The sequence below is a fragment of the Rhineura floridana genome, chromosome 16 (genome assembly GCF_030035675.1).
Source record: "Rhineura floridana isolate rRhiFlo1 chromosome 16, rRhiFlo1.hap2, whole genome shotgun sequence".
Taxonomy (NCBI): Eukaryota; Metazoa; Chordata; class Lepidosauria; order Squamata; family Rhineuridae; genus Rhineura; species Rhineura floridana.
The window spans coordinates 15,886,154-15,907,145 of record NC_084495.1 but is presented as its reverse complement, the minus strand read 5'-3'; the positions used below and the strand labels follow the sequence as shown (position 1 = coordinate 15,907,145).

At 43.0% G+C, this 20,992-nt stretch overlaps 1 protein-coding gene across 1 annotated transcript; it reads left to right on the top strand.

The window, feature by feature from the left end:
- Positions 1-1,066: 1,066 nt before the first annotated feature.
- Positions 1,067-9,859, top strand: CHMP1B (charged multivesicular body protein 1B). Its single transcript, XM_061598750.1, has 8 exons — positions 1,067-1,339; positions 4,330-4,427; positions 5,370-5,516; positions 5,874-5,942; positions 6,050-6,157; positions 7,571-7,614; positions 8,205-8,277; positions 9,171-9,859. Exons 1-8 carry the CDS (start codon positions 1,324-1,326, stop codon positions 9,213-9,215), a joined length of 600 nt encoding a protein of 199 aa, XP_061454734.1. The 5' UTR covers positions 1,067-1,323; the 3' UTR covers positions 9,216-9,859.
- The last annotated feature ends 11,133 nt before the right edge of the window (positions 9,860-20,992 follow it).

Below are 20,992 nucleotides of genomic sequence, written 5' to 3'. Positions count from 1 at the left end.
CTATTTGCGTCTCACAGCCTCATACTGAAATTAGGCGATGATGATAACAGTTTGTTTTAACGAGGGGTGTGTGTGGAGTGGGGGGCTGGAAAGAGAACTCCCATGGTTGAAACTAACCTGAACTGCATTTCCATGACACTAAAAGGGTTCTCTTAAATGAAATTTATTTATTTATCAAATTTCTATCTTGCCCTTTCTCCCAGAAGGGGCCCAAGGCAGCAATAAATGTAAATGTTTCATTTTTAACTGCACTGTTTTACTGCTTTATTTTTTATTTGTTGTCCAGGGCTCTTTTGGGAGGAAGGGCAGGATAGAAATTTAATAGATAAATATAATGTAAGACGGAAGCATTCTTGCATTATATTTCATCCTCAATTGCCTTGCTTGGGACCAGGGGTGTAGTCATCCAATGTTGGGCGTGTGTGTCATAGACCCTTTACTTTTTTCAGAGCAGGGTCCCTATGTAGAAGCCAATCAGCATGAAAAGGGAAAGTGTGAGCCACTGAGAAAAGTCCCGGCCATTTTGCGCAGATTGGAGCCAATCAGAGGGAAAGGAGATGAGTCAGCCACTGAGAAGACTCCTCTCAACAGCTAACACACAGACTCCCCTTTTATGCTGATTGGCTCCTAGGGACCTCTATTGCAGTGGAGTGTGGACTCAGGAGACCACAGGGAGAGCAAGAGAGGCGAAGGAAGGTGGAAAAGGGAGCATGGCGTGGTACGATTATCATGAAGGGAACTTGCACTTTTGAATTTGCCAATACACTACTGTTTGAGACCTTAAAACAACAATCACTACGGTTATTCTCAGCCTTGTAACAGAGAGGAAGCATTTCAGCGAGCGATCCGTGCCATCCAGTTGCCTCTGCTTCCCTATAGGGGGCAGAATTTCCAAGGCTATTTCCATCTAACACACAGGCGGCGTCGCCTCTTTCAAGTCCAGTGACGGCACCAGGCACGCTAAAACCCCATTGGCTGGGGGAAGAGCTCTCGCGGGTGCCTCGCGTCGTACTCCTTTTTCTCTCTTCAGAGCGGAGGCCGCGCTCTCATTGGGCATGGATTTCTACGCATGCGCAGCCCCGTTTCCTTTAAGTCACGGTTTCCCAGTCTCGTCAGCCCCTCCACGGTGTCCGCGGGGCTCCGCCCTGAACCGCGTGACAGGATGCTAGGGGCGGGGCTCAGTCTCGCGGGGCGGAGGAGGAGGAAGCAGGAAGTGTATTCCCAAAAAGCCCAACACAAACAAACCCGGATTTAGAGAAGCGAGAGCCGCGCTCGAGCTGAAGCACACCTTTCTTCCCGCTTGACCGGGCCTGAAGCGCCACCATGTCCAACATGGAGAGTATCCTTGTCGACGCCTGGGGGTAAACAGGGGGAAGTGAACTCTGGCTTGGTGTCTGAGGCAACTGGAGCTCCGCCCCTTGCTATGATTGATAGGGGAGAAGGGTGTGGCTACCTGTGGAGTTCCCCCCCTGACTGCAGGGGGAGCCCTTGATTGGTGGGCTTCGGGGTTCCTTCGATGGGCGGAGCCTCAGAGTAGACCTATTCCCCGTTGGTGTTCCTGGCTTGGAGTGACAGATGGGGGTGGGGCTTCTGGAGGGCTAAGCATGTTGGGGCCCCTTTGCAAGGCATTCGTTGGTGTGAGTGACATGGTTGGGGCTTGGTTGTGTCTGAGGGTCCCATTGAAACATCCCTTCTATGGGGTTTACTGTTTTAGTTTTTGATATATGCTTTTTATTATTTCATTTGTCTCCTTTCCTATAGAGAGCACAGACTTATTTTATTTACCCACTTTTCCTCCAAGGAGCTCAGGCTTGCCTACAGACACGGTTCTTTCTGCCTCCCCTATTTTGTCCTCCCCCCATTTTATCCACAATTTACCTTCTGAGGTAAGAGGCTGAGAGACACAGTGACTGGCCCAACCCAAGGTCACCCAGTGAACTTCATGGCTGAGTAGGAGTTTGTACGTTGTACATACTACAGTTTTATTTGGAAACATCACCAATTTGTGACCTTTTCAGCTGTCACTGTATACAGTTCCTTTCTCAAGTAAAAAATTGCAATATGTACAAGGTAATTGTGTCCACACAAAAGTGTAATTGGTGACAGTGCAACCTTCCTTGCTATGATTCTCTTTGTATCCCTGTATATGTTTGTCTCTGTCAAGTGTGGATAACATTTAATGGATATAATGTCTGGTTCATGGAAGTTTCTGCCACAATATTTTAGGGTCTAGCATTGCCTTCAATCTCTCTCTCTCTCTCTCTCTCTCTCTCACACACACACACACACACACACCCTTATTTTTGTGGTGACAGTTTAACATGGTTATCCCTCTGGTGCTTGCTGTGATCAACAGGAAGAGCATAAGATCCTTTCCTTTAGATTTCCCTGTTAAATCAGGACCAGGGATCTTTTGTGCGTCTTGCAGGATTCTATCTTCTCTTCCCCCCTCCCCCCCCCCAAAAAAAATTGGCCAGACACTACTATCTGTAGTTCTCAACAATCTGTCTTAAGGTCTGCTGTTCTGGTTAACCCATGACTGATAAGGCAACAATTTACACACCAAGATGTCACCTCTCTTGTCAACTTCTAATAGCTAATACAGTTTTTTTGCTCCTTGCTTTTCGAATTCTTGTACAGTGCAAGTAAACAGAGGAATTTCTCTCCTCTCTTCTGTCTCCTATCCCCTTCCTCCTAGTTAGGTTGTTGATTCTAAAATAAGTCTCTAGTATTGCCTTTAAGTAAAGGCAGTGTGGTGAACAGCCCTAGCTATTCTTTTGTCTACACCTGTAGGGAGTTTCCTGCATTTTGTTTCTCAAGACTTGTTAGTTTCACTCTGGGTGTTGAAAGGAGCACACTCTTGATGTGTGTGGCAAATGTTATACCTCAGAGGGGTGGGGAACCTTAGGCCTGGGAGCCAGGATTCTCTGTCTAGCCTTCAGCATTCTTTCTAGGCCATGCCCCCTCACCAGGACACACCCCTTGATGGTCCTTCTCTGCATTCTTCTTGAGTGCTTTTGCTTGGCTAGTTTGTGTTGTTGAAGTGTTATAATGCCTCTTAGATGTAGGATGGAGAGGAGTGTATATATATATATATATGATATGTATGTAGAAACCTCTGACTCCTGCATGACTGGAATGTAGCTGATTGTACAAAGGTAAGAGTCGCATCTGTTGCTCTGCTGTTTTTTGCCTTTGGCGCCTACCAGGTTCTCCTGAAGGGTATGTGGCCCTTGTGCTGAAAAAGGTTTCCCATCCCTGCTCTAACAGTTAACATGTTCTTCTAGCTTTGGGATTCTAATCATGACTATGATATGCACTTGGGAAACTAAAATTCTGGCCCTTGAGGCTGTATCCACTTGATAGTATGGATTCTGTAGTTATCTTCATGCTGATGTTTCTGCAAAGTTATTTGGTAAGATTGATAAATATTAAGCATCTCTCTCTGACAATAATGCATGATAAAATAGATTGAATGGAAACAGGCTCTCCATGCAGGTTTCCTGGATACATACTAGTGGATGCTATGGGGACTTTAGAGAGTTGTATTCATTCTCATTTTTTGTTGTTGCCTGCCTCGTAACGGGAAGAGCTGATTTTTTTTTACTCTCAAAACATACTACAGAACCGTTCCCCCCCCCCATCTTGGAGAGCTCCAGCAACCTTTTATAGTAAGGAGCCATGGACTGTGAAACAGGTGGAGTGTAAATAGCAGAAGACTTCTGCTGGCTGTAACTGCACCACAGTACCCATTTGCAAGACTAGTGAAATGGCAGTGGCGAGTCAAACCGTGTCTATTCAGCAGAGGTGTTCAGGGTGTTGAAGATACTTTTTTGTGCAGAAGAACTGGTCCACTCAGTGTAGATACTTTGATTCCTTGCTGATTAAAATCACTCGGATGTGATCTGAATCCAATGCTGCTAGACCAGAGCCTGGACCAGAGATGCCACAGGCAGTTGCTTATCCCAGTTGCTTGAGTTGCTTCAGCATGTTCACCTCTGAAGGAGGTAGATTGGGGGTGTTGGGGGTTCTACATGTACCCTCTAACTGGCACCGTGAAGGATAGTTGAGCTTAGCTTGGGAATGTATTCATCAAAGTGGGTAATGCTTCTCTCAGGGTGGTGTAGGATGGGGGTATTGGATTCCATCTATTTTATAATAGACTCATCTGCAGTGAGGTATCAAATCCAGCACTGAATTTAAAGAGTTTTGTGTAAAATACTGAGGATCTGTGGATAAAGCTGTGAAACATCAAAGAGACCTTCTTTAGACTTTATGCTATCAACATTGCTTGTTGATTGAGGACATCATCCTTAACTTGAATTGTAGAGCATCTCTTTAACTTAAAGTTTGCTGCCAAAGAGCTTAACAGAAATGCCAAAAAGTGTGATAAAGAAGAAAAGCTTGAAAAAGCCAAAATTAAGAAGGTGAGAGATTAAACTATCTTGGATGTTTCTCCTGTGTTTTGGTTGATAATGTGTAAGCAGGATTTTTTATTATGACACTAGGAAGTTATAAATAAAAGCTGACATTGCTGATAGCACAATATTGGTGATAGCACTGTCACTGGCTTAAATATGTTCACATTAGAAACTAAAAATAAAAGACTAGTTTATTGCAGACTAGTTTATAGAATCTCTTCCATCCCTCCCCCAAACACATGTAGATAGTGGTTGAGAATTAATCCTGTCCTGGGATCTAAAGCAGCAGCTTTTAAAATGGATGTCGGTTGGTTGGTCGGAAAGTTACTGGCCAGAGCAGTATAAGTTTCCAACTCCGTCCATACATTGCCAGATCCAGCTTATTCAGAAGCCAGGAGAAGGGCTATAGCTCAGTGGTAGAGCATCTGCCTTGCATGCAGAAGATCCCAAGTTCAATCCCCAGCATCTCCATGTAGGTCTGGGAGAGAGCCCTGTCTGAAACCCTAGAAAGCTGCTGACAATCAGTGTAGACCATACTGAGCCAGATGGATCATATGTCTGACTCAGTAAAAGGCAGCTTCCTATTTTCCTATGTCTGCAGGACAGCAGATTCCTGTAAACTTGGATACCGATGTTGTTCTATCTATAGTAGATTCTCTGACATCATATTTGCTGTGTATCTGCCATTGGCAAAGCCTTCAAGGAGCTCCCTTTCGCGATCTGCCAGATTGGAGTCTTTAATGCCACATACTTGTCTGCTTCATGTGTTTTTCAGAGAATGAAACCAATGGTGCTCAGGGAAAGAAGTGGTGGTAATCATACACCATCACCCTGCTTGTTGCCATGTGTGTACTAGGGGTGACTGTCTATGTTTCAAAGCTACTGTTTGTTAGGGTATCTCTCTTAAAGTAGTTGAAAAGCAATGTTCTACTTTTTATTGAAAAAAAGGCAATTCAGAAAGGGAATACTGAAGTTGCAAGAATACACGCAGAAAATGCAATCCGGCAGAAGAATCAAGCCATCAACTTCTTGCGGATGAGTGCCCGGGTGGATGCTGTAGCAGCAAGAGTTCAAACGGCAGTAACAATGGGCAAGGTAATCAGCATTCTAGAAAAAATGCAAGTTGTCAGAAACTTGCACTGTATGGTTTTCATGAGATGGCTTGGAGAACGCAACTTCATAGTTGTTGTGTTTTTGCCGCAAACTTTGTAGGTAGGTTAAACCTTGTCGAATTTTGCATATCTATCTTAAACAGAAACACAGTGTAGGAAAAATGTATGTGAATCTCCTTAAGAAGGAGCTGACTATTGTAACAATGACCAGTGCTGTGCAATTCATTGTAATGCTAGTTTATTTTTATACAGTTTTATGGCCATAGGTCCCCAAAGTGGTATACGAGCAGTTTTAAAATACATAATAACTATGTGGTTGCTATATATGTTGTTCTTCTAGGTAACAAAGTCAATGGCTGGAGTAGTTAAATCTATGGATGCTACATTGAAAAGCATGAACTTGGAAAAGGTAAACTAATAAATTCAGATGTTGAGTTTTAAAATTTTCCTTTTGTTACTGGTTTGACATACTTTATTTTATATGTTACTAGCTTGACCTAATTTGCTTACATGCAGATATCTGCCTTAATGGACAAATTTGAGCAGCAGTTTGAAACCTTAGATGTGCAGACGGCACAGATGGAAGACACAATGAGTAATACCACTACTCTAACAACACCACAAGTAAGTACTGTTGAAGCAAAAGTAACTTGCCAATAGCAGTGGCCTCTGGGTGCTCTCTTGGCCACTGTGTGTGTGTGTGTGTGTGTGTGTGAGAGTGTGTGAGAGTGTGTGAGAGTGTGTGAGAGTGTGTGTGTGTGTGTGTGTGTGTGTGTGAGAGAGAGAGAGAGAGAGAGAGAGAGAGAGAGAGAGAGAGAGAGAGAGAGAGAGAGAGTGAGTGAGTGAGTGAGAGAGACTTTCAAACAAGATCTCTGGACCAAGATACACCTTGTCCTTACAGCTAGACCTTCTCAAACAGAGTTCTTGGGGAGCACTCGTCTTTCTCAGGCGCTTCTCATGGAGTTACTGAATGAGGAAATCAGGAATGGTTTGCAAGTTTGCCACTTCCATTGATCTTTTACAACGGACTGCCTCCAAGGAGTTTGGATGGTGGCGAGGCCCCAAAAGCTTGGCCAGCACTCCATGTGGCTTGATTGTGCAGCCTAGAACATTTCCCAGAATCCTCTGCAATAAGCAGGGTTCTTCTGTAGACGAGTCAATGTGGAAAGTCCTCCCAGAAGACAGAAAATTTGAGACGCTCTAGTGCATCTGCGTTAGGAATTTAATTGGTATTTTTAAAAGATATAAAGAACAGAATAGTAACTATTTTAGTAGCAGCAGCAGCTAATAGTGGCATCCCTGTCTGTCATATTTCAGCTGCAAAATATTAGAGTATATTTGCAAATGTAGTGTTAACATCACTAAAAACTATTGTAAAAATACAAAAAATAGACTTTAGATACTTGAGTGTAATGCAGAACAATCCTGTAAATGCTTATTTGGAAGTAAGATCTGCTGAGTTCAGTAGGGCTTGCTTCCAAGTAAATATGCATAGGCTTGTGTAGATCAGAGGTTCCTATACTTTTTTTCCCATGGACCACTTGAAAATTGCTGGTGGTTTTCCACTGAATGGTTTTTGTTGCCTGTTGTAGTAATTTTAATGTGCTGGGCTAGATGCTGTATGATTTTTAATGGTATGTTTATTGATGCTTTTATCTCTTACATTGTATTTTATTGTATTACAGTTTGCATTCCATAGAATTCAAATTGTAATATAATAAAATACAATATAAGGAATAATCGAAGCAATAAAAATGCAATTCAAAATCAGTGTGAACATTTAATGCAGACATGTCATGGACCACCTGAAATAAGCTTGCAGGCCACTGGTGAATGGACCACAGTATGGGAACTCCTGTCATAGATTATACTAGTTTTAAACATTCTTAGAAGCCTTGTCAGATTTGCTTTGTGAATGTTTTTAGCTCCCTCTTGTGGTAAAGTACTCAAAAGTTCAAAAACTCAGAAGATCCTTTCTATTGTGTTGCTGCCCATTTCTCCATTATGATGTTAAATGTTTTGGTCATTTTCTTGTAGAATCAAGTGGACCTGCTTCTACAGGAAATGGCAGATGAAGCTGGGTGAGTGTAAATATTTGAAGACTAAAATGTTGATTACTGTAATGGCAGTGCTTAATAAAGCACTCGAGGCAGCAATAAATGGTGGTTTTTCTTTAATACAGTTTGCATAGTGTTAACCAAATAAATTTAAATAAGCAAGTGAAACTGAGGCGCTTTCATCAAGGAAGAGGGCACTGGAATATGCCTAAGTGAGGAGTAGAGTATCGCTGCTCATATGTGAATATGCATATCCATCTATCACAGCACTTTGGGGCAGGGTGAACTTGTCATCTGGGCAGGGATTTGTATTTGCACCACCTGTATCTAGGCATAGTACTTTATCCAACAATACTGTACAGGTTCTCAATTACACAATGCAACAATACCTCTTTAGGAAGACTTGTCTGGTAGAAGTTTCAAATGCCACCTGTGTTGGAGCTTTGCGTAGGCATCAAAGGACATGTTGAGCTCTGTATTAGGATGAACATGTTGAGGACTGGGGATACAAGTGAGCAGTACTGGGCAGCTTTCAGCTTGTGAGGTGTTGGGCTATCATCAGAATGACTGCTCGCATGTACAGTCATCTTGGTTTCTCTCCTTTTGCACTCTAGGCTTGACCTGAATATGGAACTACCTCAGGGACAGACGGGCTCTGTCGGCACAAGTGTTGCTTCAGCAGAACAGGTAAACACTTCTTTTTTCTTGCTTGGCATCTCTTCCCTAGTGCAGGGGTGGGGAACCTCCAGTCCTTCAGGCTTCTGTCTGTGGCCCTCGGGACTCTCCTGAGGCCAAGCCACACACCTCACAAGTCCTGCTCCACACCCTTCTTAAGTGCTTTTGCGTGGCTGGAATGTGCCCTTGAACTGTAGCTTTGCCACTTGATTGCCTGAGTAGAGAGAAGTGTGTGTATGTAAGCCTTTCATTTTGTGTGGTTGGAATGTAGCCTACTAGACAAAGGTAAGTCTTGGCCATTGCTCCGTGTGGCCCCCAAAATTTGCCCACTAAGGAATGCTGCCTTCAGGCTGAAAAAGGCTCCTGATACCTGCCCTAGTAGCATATAAGATTGGCTCTTGTGTTCTCAGTATTGAAACATTTAGATCAGCCTCCCCAAACCTGGTGCCTCCCCCCCAGTATTTTGGACTGCAGCTCCCATCATACACAGTGCACATGGTAGTGCTGGCTAGGACTCATTAGTCCAAAACATCTTGAGAACGCCAGGTTGGAGAAAGCTGATTTAGTTGTTCCAGAATTCACTTTTGCCAGCAGATTATTTTTCTAGATCTCATCATATTGGGGCAAGATAGCTACTAAGAAGAAGCAGCGTTACTGCTTTTTATGTCCTCTCATTGTCTGAGTGCTTGTTTTCCTGCTTCCTCCTTGTTCCCTTTATATTGTGTTTATTAGATTATCAGCCTGTACAGTGGCTAAAAAAACATTAGTAGTTTTATAATTTAGATTTACTTGATTCTGAAATGTAGATCTCCCTTTTGTTCAGATGTTGTTCTTCTAGCAAGTAAGTATTTCTAGAATTCACTCTGTGTTACTGAATGTCGTGTTGTTTGATCTGAATTCTGCAGGATGAGCTCTCGCAAAGACTGGCACGCCTTCGTGACCAAGTGTAATGGGAAGAGTTGGATCTGTGAACTGCATTTGCTTCCAAAGTGTTCTGTGTACATAAATCACAGCCTGACTAAGGATCTCTGTCTATAATGTGTCTAGATATTTAATTGATACACTTATTGGGCGCTTCTCTTTTGGTCTCACTGTGCTTTCTAAAATACATTAACCCAACGGTGGTATGATCTTCAGTGTATTTTCTAATTCCGAGCATTTTGAAGTCAAGGGTTATATTTTTTCAAAGGCCTAGATTGAGATTTCAGTTTTCCCAAGTGTCACATCAGATCATCAAACTGAATAGAAGAGTAGCACCCTGAACATATATAATTTTAAGTTATGTAGCAGTGTTTTAAATTATAAATATCTGCAGTTGAACTGATAAGGTGGTGCATGCCTTTCACATGATCATCACACTTAAGTCCCTCAAGTGGTTGAGAGGAAAATCCAGTTGGACAGTGTGGTATATTTGTGTATGTGTATGTATGTGTACTGTTTAAACATCCCTGGATAATCTTTCCATGGTGTTATAGAACAAGGATACTTGTAATAATGCTTACATCAAAATGATAGTTATGCTGTCCTCCATAACTGGAAGCTTGTATTGGGATCATCACTTGAGAGCTGAAGGAATAAAATATATTTTTCAACACTCTTGCCTAGATTCCCTTAAAATGCATATGGCACTCTCCCAGACATTTTAGGAATGCTTCGTAAATAACAAATTAAAATTACCATTGTGGCAAATTACATTGTACACTCTTCTGCTGTGCAGGTGGTGGAGTGGGCACTCTTGACATCTCAAAAAAGAATGAGCTTGCACAGGCAAAAGTACATATAGAAAATGGTTTTGGAATTGGTAAAAGTGCTGTTCAGTCTTGTTTCACAGCAATACTTAAAACTGTTGACACAAAAAGACAGTTTTAAAAACACTTTTAATATGTAAATGTTCTGCATGCTTCCATTTTGTTGTTTTGATGCGATGCTGTGATTTCTCAAGTCTTCCTCTGTTCAAATCCTAAATTGCCACAGTGACCAACATTTCGCTGTATTCTTCTATCGCACTTCTGAACTAAAATGTTCTTGGAGCGGCTGCAAACAATTATTAAAAACTGAGCTAATGTCAGCTTGGCTTTAAGTGCAAATGTCGAGAGTCTTTGTGCAGCTTAAGAGGGCAGTGGCTATTGGGGTCATTGGGTAGGGTGTGGTGTGGCACAAGGGATAACAATACTAGCCACACAAGTGAAAACCTCCTAATCTTGATTTCTGGCTGGGCATTTTCTGTGTGTGTGGCCAGAAATCCAAACAGCATAAAACCAAATATTATAAAGCTGATATCCGGGGGAAAGAATAAAGAAAACATGTATCTGAAGGAAAACATCTCACCTTTAATTCTGAGTATTGGCATCCCCAATCAGCTCTAGCAAACATGGCGAGTGGCCAGGAATGATGACAATTGTAGTTCAGTAGCATTAGGAGGGTCAAAGTTTCCCTCCACCTGCTCTGTGGTCTCTGCAGTCTTGTTGGCAGAGAAGACTGGGCAAGAGATTAGATGGAGAGATCAACCTTCTGCCCCTTATGCTGCCGTTGCCCTTCTGTTCCAGAGCCAAGATGTTTCAAATGAGCAAGAAGATGAGCCCTGTCTCTTGCACTGATGCACTTGATTTTTGTTGTTTACAGGTGTGGGGTGTGTATGCATACTTATATATTAGAGGATAAAATGAAAAACCTGGCTTATATATTTTTATAGTGATGTTTTAATACAAGGTAGCATTATATTTGTGTAAACTTTGGAGGCAAAGACCTGACTTGAAGATGCAGCCAAACTTATGTTGCTTTTATTGAGACCTTGGAATAGGGGCCACCAAAAAAATTCTCACGTAAAATTTTTCAAAATGGATATCTCAGTAGAAAATGCATTATTTTATTGAAATGAAGTGAAATGATTTCATTTTCACATTTTATTCATTTTTGTCTTTTAAGTTATTCAGGGCAGTGTACATGCTTCTCTTCCTCCTTTATTCTCACAATAATCCTGTGAGGCAGGACAGTGACTGGCGTAGGCTCAGCTAGAGAGGCCTTTCGTGGCTGAGTGGGGAACTGAACCTGGGTCTGCTTGATCCTAGTCTGATACACTAGTGCCTTTTTGTCTTGGTATTCACCTTTCTGTAGTTGCTTGTTGAATTCCAGTGTAATCACGAAAACAAGCTGTCGATGCCCCTTTTTCCTGACTTGGTGCTTTTTGCCAATGGAACCAGCAGAGGGGAGTAGAAGGCCTTGTCTTTTGATGAGAAAGATTTGCTTAAACAACAAAGGCAGCGTATCTCACAGATATTTTCCCAGTTCCATTTTGTTTAAAGGTTTGTGGAACTACTTGCCTGTTCCAAATTTTAGATTAGATGTTTGGCTAGAATGCCATCACCTGTTACGTCGTTTTAATTTAAAAAAAAATCAAATGTTTAATGACTTACTAAAATATCAATACAATACCTTATAAAGGACTTTTTTTAAAAAAAAAAAATCAAATTGGTGTGAAAATGTGGAGAAGTGAACATAAGAGTAGAAAAATGAGAAACCAAAATCAACAGCCACCCATCTATACCTGAACCTACATTACAGAGATATGGTTCAAGATACAGGCTACCAACAGGAGCTTGTGCAGTGGTTTGTTGCTGGATCACCAGCTTTTGCTTCTATATTGGAACATAGGAAACTGCCTTATACTGAGTCAGACCCATTGGTCCATCTAGCTCAGTATTGTTTACACTGACTGGCAGTAGTTCTTCTGGATTTCAGGCAGGATTCTCTCCCAGCCCTACCTGGAGATGCCGGGGATTGAAAATGGGACCTTCTGAATGCAAGGCAGATGCTCTGCCACCAAGCTATAGAGAAGCGAAGATACTCTTATTGTCAGCTGGTACAAGACAGTGGAGGTATTGGGGCTACCACTCCAACACGGTGCCAGTGCACAGCTGCAATAGTAGCACCCAGAAAAGCTAAGTGCTAGTATTCACATAGAAGCTATCTACCCATAATACTGAATAGCAACTCTGGTGCCTTTGCTGTTCTGTAACATCATAAAGGGTATTGAGTGGACCTCTGCCACCATCCTAATGCAGTAGCAGAAGCTGTGGGGCCACCAGTAAACTGCTGCATGAGCCGCTGCTGGAGGACTCTTGCTTGAAGGCATAGCACAAAAGGAAGAGAGGAGCGGGAGGGAGGAGGAAAAAAGGCACCAATATTTAGTGACCTGGGTCTTTATAATGACCATCTGGAATGGAAAACGGTTCAAGCTGAGGAGCTAACAGTTGCTTGCCTGGCGTCTCAAGTGAGGGAGTGGCTTTGCTACCCTTTTCTCCTTTGATAGATTTCTTTTGGGGGAGTGGTCAGGAACATCAGTGTCTTCCTCATATGATGATCCAGTGAGAGTCATTCACAACTCAAGAATGTGAGATAGATTTTATCTGGATATGGCCATAAGCCCTTTAGCAAAATTTCATACTAGTATTTCAGGTACTTGAACCTAAAGGTAAAGGTGTCCCCGCACTTAGGGTGACGTCTTACAACGTTTACTAGGCAGACCGTATATATGGGGTGGGATTGCCAGTTCCTTCCCCGTTCTTTATTTATCCCCCAGCATAGGCCGGGTACTCATTTTACCGACCACAGATGGATGGAAAGCTGAGTGGACCTCGACCCCTTTTACCAGAGATTCGACTTCCTCCTTCTGTTGGAATCGAACTCCGGCCATGAGCAGAGCTTTCGGCTGTGTTACCACCGCTTACCACTCTGCGCCAAGGAGGACCTTTACTTAAACCTACACCCACTGAAAATTTAAAATGCTCTGGCGAAGTCTCATGTGGAGGGGAAGAAAATGTTTGAGAAACTGGAGTACGGCTTTTGGCATAACACTAGTTTCAGCTGTATACCTAGCTCAGTAGCAGAACATCTGTTTTGCATGAAAAATGACTTGGGTTCAATGCCTGATATCCCCAGGTAGGGCTGGGAACATCCCCTGTCTGAAACACTGTGAGCCATGGCCAGTCATTTTAGAGAACAGAGCCAGATGGACCAATGGTCTCGACTCAGTATAAGGCTGCTTCCTGCGTTCCTTATAGCAGTCGGGTTGTTACCCTATAAAGCAGCTCCAATTGCCTCCTTCCATTTATGATCTGTAATTTCTCAGGAATTGGTATTTGGCTTTCACAGAGACTACAATAAATCTAGCAGTGGCACATTTTTGTAGTCATTAATGCCGGGATGCCTGTCATGTGAGAGGCTGCAACTAGCACAAAGCTCCCACAGTCTTCCACGTTCCCAGGCTTCCAAATGGATTATTTCTGGTATTGTTTATCACAAAAATGAGTGCTAAACTTCAACTAGATTCCATTAGATTCCTGGAGCTAGCTTTTACGTTGTGTAAAAGGTCAAATAAAATGTGCAAATTACCAGGTAAGAGATTGTTGGAATAATGGAACAAAGTGCAGTGTGAAAGCAGCCTCAACCGCTTACTGGCATATTCAGGCTGTGCTGTTACAGTCGATTGCAAGGTCCTGTGCAACAGGCCCTCTCCCCCAAAAGATCAGACTTTTTGTGCTAAGGCAATGGGAAAATGCACTGGAAAGCGTCGGATAACGCTTGCTTTGACACAACATCATCTAACCTCCCTGCAAACAAATTAGAGTGAAGGCTCACTAAATAGCCAGTGTCGTCTAAACTCCCTGCAAACAAATCAGGATGAATGCTGAATAAGCAGGTTATTTGAAGGCACCCTGGGCTACGAAACAGGGTTTGCCTTTGCCATGAACTTAGATAAGCCATTTTCTGAACACCAGGAAAAACTTCCTAACAGAGTGGTACAACAATGGAACCAATTACCTAGGGATGTGGTGAGCTCTCCAACACTGGAGGCCTTCAAGAGGCAGCTGGACAACCACCTGTCAGGTATGCTTTAGTTGGATTCCTGCATTTGCAGGAGGTTGGACTCGATGGCCTTATAAGCCCCTTCCACTTCTAAGATTCTATGATTCTGTGATTCTATGTTATATTGTATACATTAAATTGCTGTGACTCGCCCTGGGACCTACTGGTGAAGGGCAGGTAATAAATTTCATCATCATCATCCCACACCTTTCTCATTCTCACAGCAATCTTGTGAGGCTGGTTAGGCTGAGAGACAGTGATGGACGCAAGCTTTGAAGCTAGGTAGCTGTCAGCTTCAGGGCTGGGGGCTGGGCAGTAACAAAGCAGCCAGCAGTTAGCTGGCAATAAATCAGTCAAGGCCAGGCAGATAACGAAGGCCGGCTGGCAGAAGAAAGGCTTGACAAACTAACCAGTAGCAGTGTCCAAGAGCGTTGTCCAGGTAGGGAAGCAGAGTTCAGAAAGCCAGGGGTCCAGTCCGAACGTCTAGAGGCTAGTAACGGCGTTACATGCAAGGGGTCACAACCAACGTTGTAGTCAGCAGTCTGCTGCAGCCATGAACTGCCTTTTATAACAGATTCCCTAAGCCAGGTGCCCGTGATTAGTTTCCCAGCTGCTCAGAGCTGCTTGTTCTTAAACGACCTGACCTCTTCCTTCATTGCTGTGCTACTCGCTGGCATCTCTTTTCTGCAGGGGGGAGGGGAGCCTCCTGTTCATACCCAGAATCCGATTGAGGGGCTTCAGCCAGGTCCTGGACATTCTCCAGCTGGGGAAGAGCCAGAGTTGTGTCCTCAGGGGTTCCACTAGTTCCTTCTCCTGGGTCTGCCAACTCTGCCTCTTCCTCCTCCTCTGAGTCCTCTGAAGGGGCCATGACAGTAGCAATTTGAGCCAGATCTCTCTGGTCTAAGGCAAACATCAGTCACTAAGATGGCCAACCAAAGAACTTTGGCTGCCTGAGCCTGGTGAAGGACAAGATGGCCACTGTCCACTCCATTCCATGAACTAAAGCTGACTGGACTGGCAATTGATTCTTACTTCTATACTTGCAGCAGTGGAGACAAGTGGCTCTGATGCCAGTGAAGCAATGAAATCCCTCCGGGTTTTAGTCCAAATTTTCAAGGAGCTGTCCATGGTGCTTTCAGATAAAACTTGGAGCAGATTCAGTGCCTCGCTGACATTGGATCCACCAGTCTCTACTAGGAATGGGTGAGAAATTACATTCAGTCCACATTTCAAGCCAAATCGATCAATTTCACACTTTCTGAAACAATTTGAGAACTGAAACACAGCCATCCTTTGAAATTTGCATTTATTTGAATTTTGCAATGTAGTCGGCCAACCAAATACTGTTTACAAAATTACATACATAGGGGAAAGTGCGCATTAAAATGACTACACATGAATGAATATAACATACAAAAATGCATTATATGATGAGAAATGGCTTGCAAAAATGTGTACATTTGTCAAAACTGCCTACAAAAATGTGTTTATTAGGAGAAATCCACACTAAAATGCTGGAGAATTTTGATGAGGACTTTTTTCTTAAAAAAAATAGCAAATTACTGCAGAAATATGGAGAACTGAAGCTGACACTTCCCTCTCCTAAAGCTTAATGGATAATAATGCTAAAGAGATCAATATCCGCTTAACAAGAGGAAGAGAAGTAAATAACACCACCCTTTAAGGAAGTTACATGATGGTAAACAAGCATAGAGATGTCCCTCAATTCTAGCTAGAAGGGACATCTCCCTATCAAAGGGGATGTATGCAAGCTTGTTTATCCCAACACTCTTCCACAAGCTGGCATGTAAGAACCCAAGAGTCCCACCTTGACCCGAAGTCTCTGGAAACAGTCTCTTGGCAATCTTTCTAGCGATGTGTCCATCCGGCACACATAGGAAAGAGGGACCTGAGCTGGAGGAGGCCCTCGTACAGGGCAGGCTTTTTGCGGACAGCCTTCCTCATTGGGATTCAGCCATCTCCTTTCCGTCCACATGAATGAAGAAGTTAGCGTTGATATTGTCCTTAGGGGTGAATGAACTTGCATTGTCTCTTTAGGAGAGGCATTTTGGTTCATTACTGGCAGATTAATTTCCGCTATGGTCAAAAAAGGATCACAGCGGGTATCCTTAGAGACTCTTGCATGCTGAGCCGAGAAGTGGGAGGAAAGCCCGGTCCCCTGATGAAGCTGGGAATTCTGGGTTTCTTTTAGCATCTCCTTAGACATCGACTTCTGTAGTTTGGAGATTACTTCTTTGCATGCTTCTGCAGCAGCTACGTATTCAGATTCTGTGGAAGAAAATACTATTATATCTTGCTTGTGATTAGCCCAGGAGATAGGTCCATCTCCATATGTAAACAGGAAGCCACTAGTTGATTTGGAGCCTGAATTGTCTCCAGCCCAGTCTGCGCCAGTGTAACATGCAAGTTTTGGATCACTATTAGCTGGCAATCTCAATTTAAAGTCCATTGTCCCTTTCAAGTATCTAGTGACCCTTTCGACAGCAATCCAGTCCTTTTGTGTGGGTGTGCTAGTTTTCCTACTTAAAATCCCTACTGCACTTCCTATGTTGGGTCTAGTGTTGGTGGTTAAGTACAGAAGCTTCCCTATTGCTGTTCTGTACTTGTTGTTATTGTCATTGTGAAGACATCATTGTCTTTAAGAAAGTCTGTCACCATGGGCGTTGCTACAGGGTAGGCATCTTTGAGTTCTAGAGTCTCTAAAAAATCAACAATCTTTTGCCTTTGGTTGAGAAGGTAGGAGCCATCTCTTTCCCTTTCAATCTGAATGCCTAGGTAGTATGTTGCAGTGCATAATTCTTGAATCTCAACTTCCTTGTTTAAATGATGTACAGTTTCTATGTAGTCTTGATCTCATTGAGTCTCCACGATCAAGTCATCAACATAAAGCAGGTTAAAGTCAAATGTCCATCTTTGCTTCTGGTGTACAGGCATTGGTCTACCTCACCTTGCTTGAAGCCTTGCTCCTTGAGCATTTTATCCAGTTTCTCGTTCCAGTCCCTTGCAGCTTATTTGAGTCCATACAAGCCCTTTTTAAGTATGCATACAAGATGTACTTGCTTGTGGTTCGTGAAGCCTAGGGGTTGCTGCATGTACAAGTCCTCTGTTATTTCTCCACATAGAAAAGCAGTCTTCACGTCAAGGTGTCTGACATGTATCTGTTTGGAGGCTGCCACACTTAGTAGCATTCTTATCGTGCTGTGTTTAACAGGGGCAAAAGTAACATCATAGTCATCTCCATATTTCTGCAGGAAACCTTTGACAACTAGTCTTGCCTTGTAGCATTCAATTTCTCCTCCTGCAACTTGGTTCACCTTGAACCCCATCTACACCCTATGGCTTTCTTGTCTGGTGGAAGCTCTGTCAAGGTCCACGTTTCAATTTGCCAAATATAGAAATAAAAGAATTTATGTGATTTTCACAGTCTTTCTTTGTCTTTCCAGTCTCAGCTTCACCATCTGTTTAATTCGTATTGTTTGAGGCTTAAACTTGTAAAGCCAAATGAGGCTTGGAGACTATCCAGCATTTCTTTAGCTGTGCTGCATTCACGTATATGAATTAGCTGATCATCTTCAAGGGAATCAAAAATGATAGCTTTTACAATGCCATTTTTCTATTCCCAATTCCTTATTTCTTGGGCATCTCCCTGTGGCTTTGGTTTTTCAACACAGAAATAAGCCTCACCTGCTGCCTTCCTGGGAAGTGTAGTTTGTGAAGGGCGCTGAGAGTTGTTAGCAAACCTCTATTCCCCTCACAGGCCTACAGTTCCCAGAGTTCCCTGGGGAGAGAGATTGATTGTTAAACCATTCTCTGTGAGGAGAATAGGAGTCGCCTAACAACTCCCAACACCCTTCCCCAACAACACTTTCCAGGATTCTCTGGGGGAAGTAATGCCTCTTTAAAGTGGAATAATAGCGGAATAAATGTCTGGTGTGAACATGGCCTTAGGAAAGCAGATTGAGCAGGCACCCAAGTAACCTGGCCACAGTTTTCCCAACTTTGGTGAGATGAATTGTATTTCTATTGAAATTACGGTAATTCTTTGTAACTTTGAACCTATGCACCTAAATTCAGATATGTAACTTTGATGTGAATCTGTGTCCTCTATTTTTTTTGTGATGCATACCCTCTTTTTTTGGTGACTCTTGAAGAACTGCCACACTCAGAGAGAGATTGTCCTTTCCTGGAACAGACTCTCTGTCGCCGCTGATGCAAGTCTCCTGGGCTGGAGAACCTATTGCCAAGAATTAATTTGTTTTCATTTATTTTATTTAAAACATATCAAGGCTTTTGGCATAAAAAATTCCAGGGCGGCTGACGACAAAAATGGAAAGCATCCAATCAAAACGCAACACCAGTGCTACCATAAAATGGCAATAAAAACAGAGACAGTGAAGATAAGAATCAAAGCAGAAAGATCCCCAAAACCAAAACAGCATTAAAAGCATCAGGGATGTGTGTGTGGGGGGGGAGTGAGAGAGAGTGAGAGAAGGCATCAGTAAGAACAGAGAAGTAGCAACAGATCATTGTTTAACTGAAAGCTTGGGAGAATTATTTATTTTTAATGGGTTGTATTCAACGTACTGATAAGGTGAATGTTCCATCAGAGGAAGGATTTCACCCTTTGCAATGGAATGTTCTCTCCACCCCCCCCACATGTGATCCCTAAATTTGTTCTGGGGTTCCCCCAACCTTCCGAAGCACATTTGGGGATAGAGCAGGGCATGCAAAGGGGTGGGGGGAAACTCCCATTGTTTATTTAGTTGAAGACTGCCCTATTAGTCTTACTATTATATTTATTTATTAATGCATAAAAATCCATAAATGCACACGTTGGGGGAAATCATTAAATAGTCATACAAATCCAGACGATGAACAGGAAGAAAAAGAAACTAAATGTCTTTAACTATTATCTTAAATATTAATGCCAATATTTCAAAAGAATCCTATAAAATGTAAATGCTATACAAATCCGGAAAGACACATATTCATATAATCTAAAATATATTAGGGAGAATAAAAATTTTCTCTCTATATATATCTATATTTTTACTTTTTACTATTATTATTTTACACGTTGCGTCAGACTCAAAACTCTCAAGGCAGCTTGTCTAGTAAACAAATAATTACTGAAAACAATACAACAATAATAACTGAAAGTGAAAATAAAGTACACATTTCTTTCAAGATATAAAATTACCACAAGTGATCACCATAAAACAGCAAGCAACTAAAAACCAACCACTAACGATGCATCCACCCTATACTTTTAAAGCACATGACTTTCCCCAAAGAATCCTGGAAACTAGTTGGTCAAGAGTGCTGGGAATTGCAGCTCAGTGAAGGGTAAAATACAGTTTTCTCAGGATTCTTCGGGGGAAGCAATCCATGTGCTTTAAATGCGTGTTAAATGTGCTTTGAATGTCTGATGTGGATGCGACCTGTCTGAGCGAGAGACAGGTATCAACGTCCAAATGCTTTGGTGTATGAAAAAGTCTTGGCTTGGCACAAAAAGAGATGTTAGACTTGAGGCCGGGTGCACCAGATCTGGATCCAGGAAGAGAGTTCCAAAGACAGGGAGCCATTGCAGCAAAGGCCATTCTTGTGCAGGGTGTTTTATCCGGCACCTGGTTTTAACAGAGGAGGTGTCAACTGCATGTCACTCACACAGGGGACATGCAGAGCAACCACGTCCCAAGTTTAGGCCTTTGTCTCCCTCCCAAAGAAACCAAGTTTAGGCCTTTGTCTTCCTCCCAAAGAAATAAATGGAAGCTATTCATTTTTACCACTTTTTTATTTCACCCTTCCTCAACTAAAACCCTCAACATGGCATATATCAGGGGTAAGGAGCCTCAGGTGAAAGATGGAATGCACCCCTTGAGGCCTCTCTAGCTGGCCCTCAGGACTTCTCCTAGGCCACATCCCCTCTGCACAGGTCTCGCCCTGGCCCTCCTCCACCCCCTCCTTGGGTGCTTTTACCTGGCTGCAGTGTAGCCTTGAACCGTGGAAATGCCTCTTGCTTTCCTGGTTGGAGGATGGAGATGTGGGTGGGTGGTGGAGACTGCTGGCTCCAACGTCAGTGGGGCAGTGAATCTGCTCCGGGGTTTAGTGTGAACTTCCAAGGAGCTGTCCAAGGTGCTGAAATGTGAGGGCCACATTCTAATTTAGGCAACTTTCTGGAGGCCCCATGTCCAGTGCGGGGAGGGCAGTGACAAAAGTGGGCAGAACAACTGGTGCAAGTTTTACTTTTGTACACCGGGCTAGTTTCTACACACACACACACACACACACCACTCTATCATCCATCCAGACAAGCATGTAGCATTATCGGAGCTTAAGAAAACATTCCAGCCAGGCAAAAACACCCAAGGGTGGTGCAAAGGAGGACTGATGAGGGGTGTGGCCTGGAGTGAGGAGCGTGTGGCCGGGGAGAGACCTGAGGGCCAAACTGAGAGGCTAAGAGGGCCACATTTGCCCCCCTGGCCTGATGTTTCCTATCCCTGATTTAACTGCATTGCCACTCCAACTTGTGCTTTATGGGGGGAATGCTCTTTGAAGTCAGGTCCTGCTTGCCCGTTTCCCATGGGCTTCTGGTTGGCTATTGTGAGAACAGGATGCTGGACTAGATGGGCCATTGGCCTCATCCAGCAAGGGTCTTCTTATATTCCTAAGACAGTGTCCATCATTCCAGAGATGGGACACACTACTAATCTCTAGAGGAAAAATGCTTCTCTCTCTCTCTCTCTCTCTCTCTCTCATCTCATCTCATCTCATCTAATGTTTTCCCCAAGCAGGTTCAGATGCTTAGTTAGGAATTTAGATTTTGTCTGGTGTAGGAACT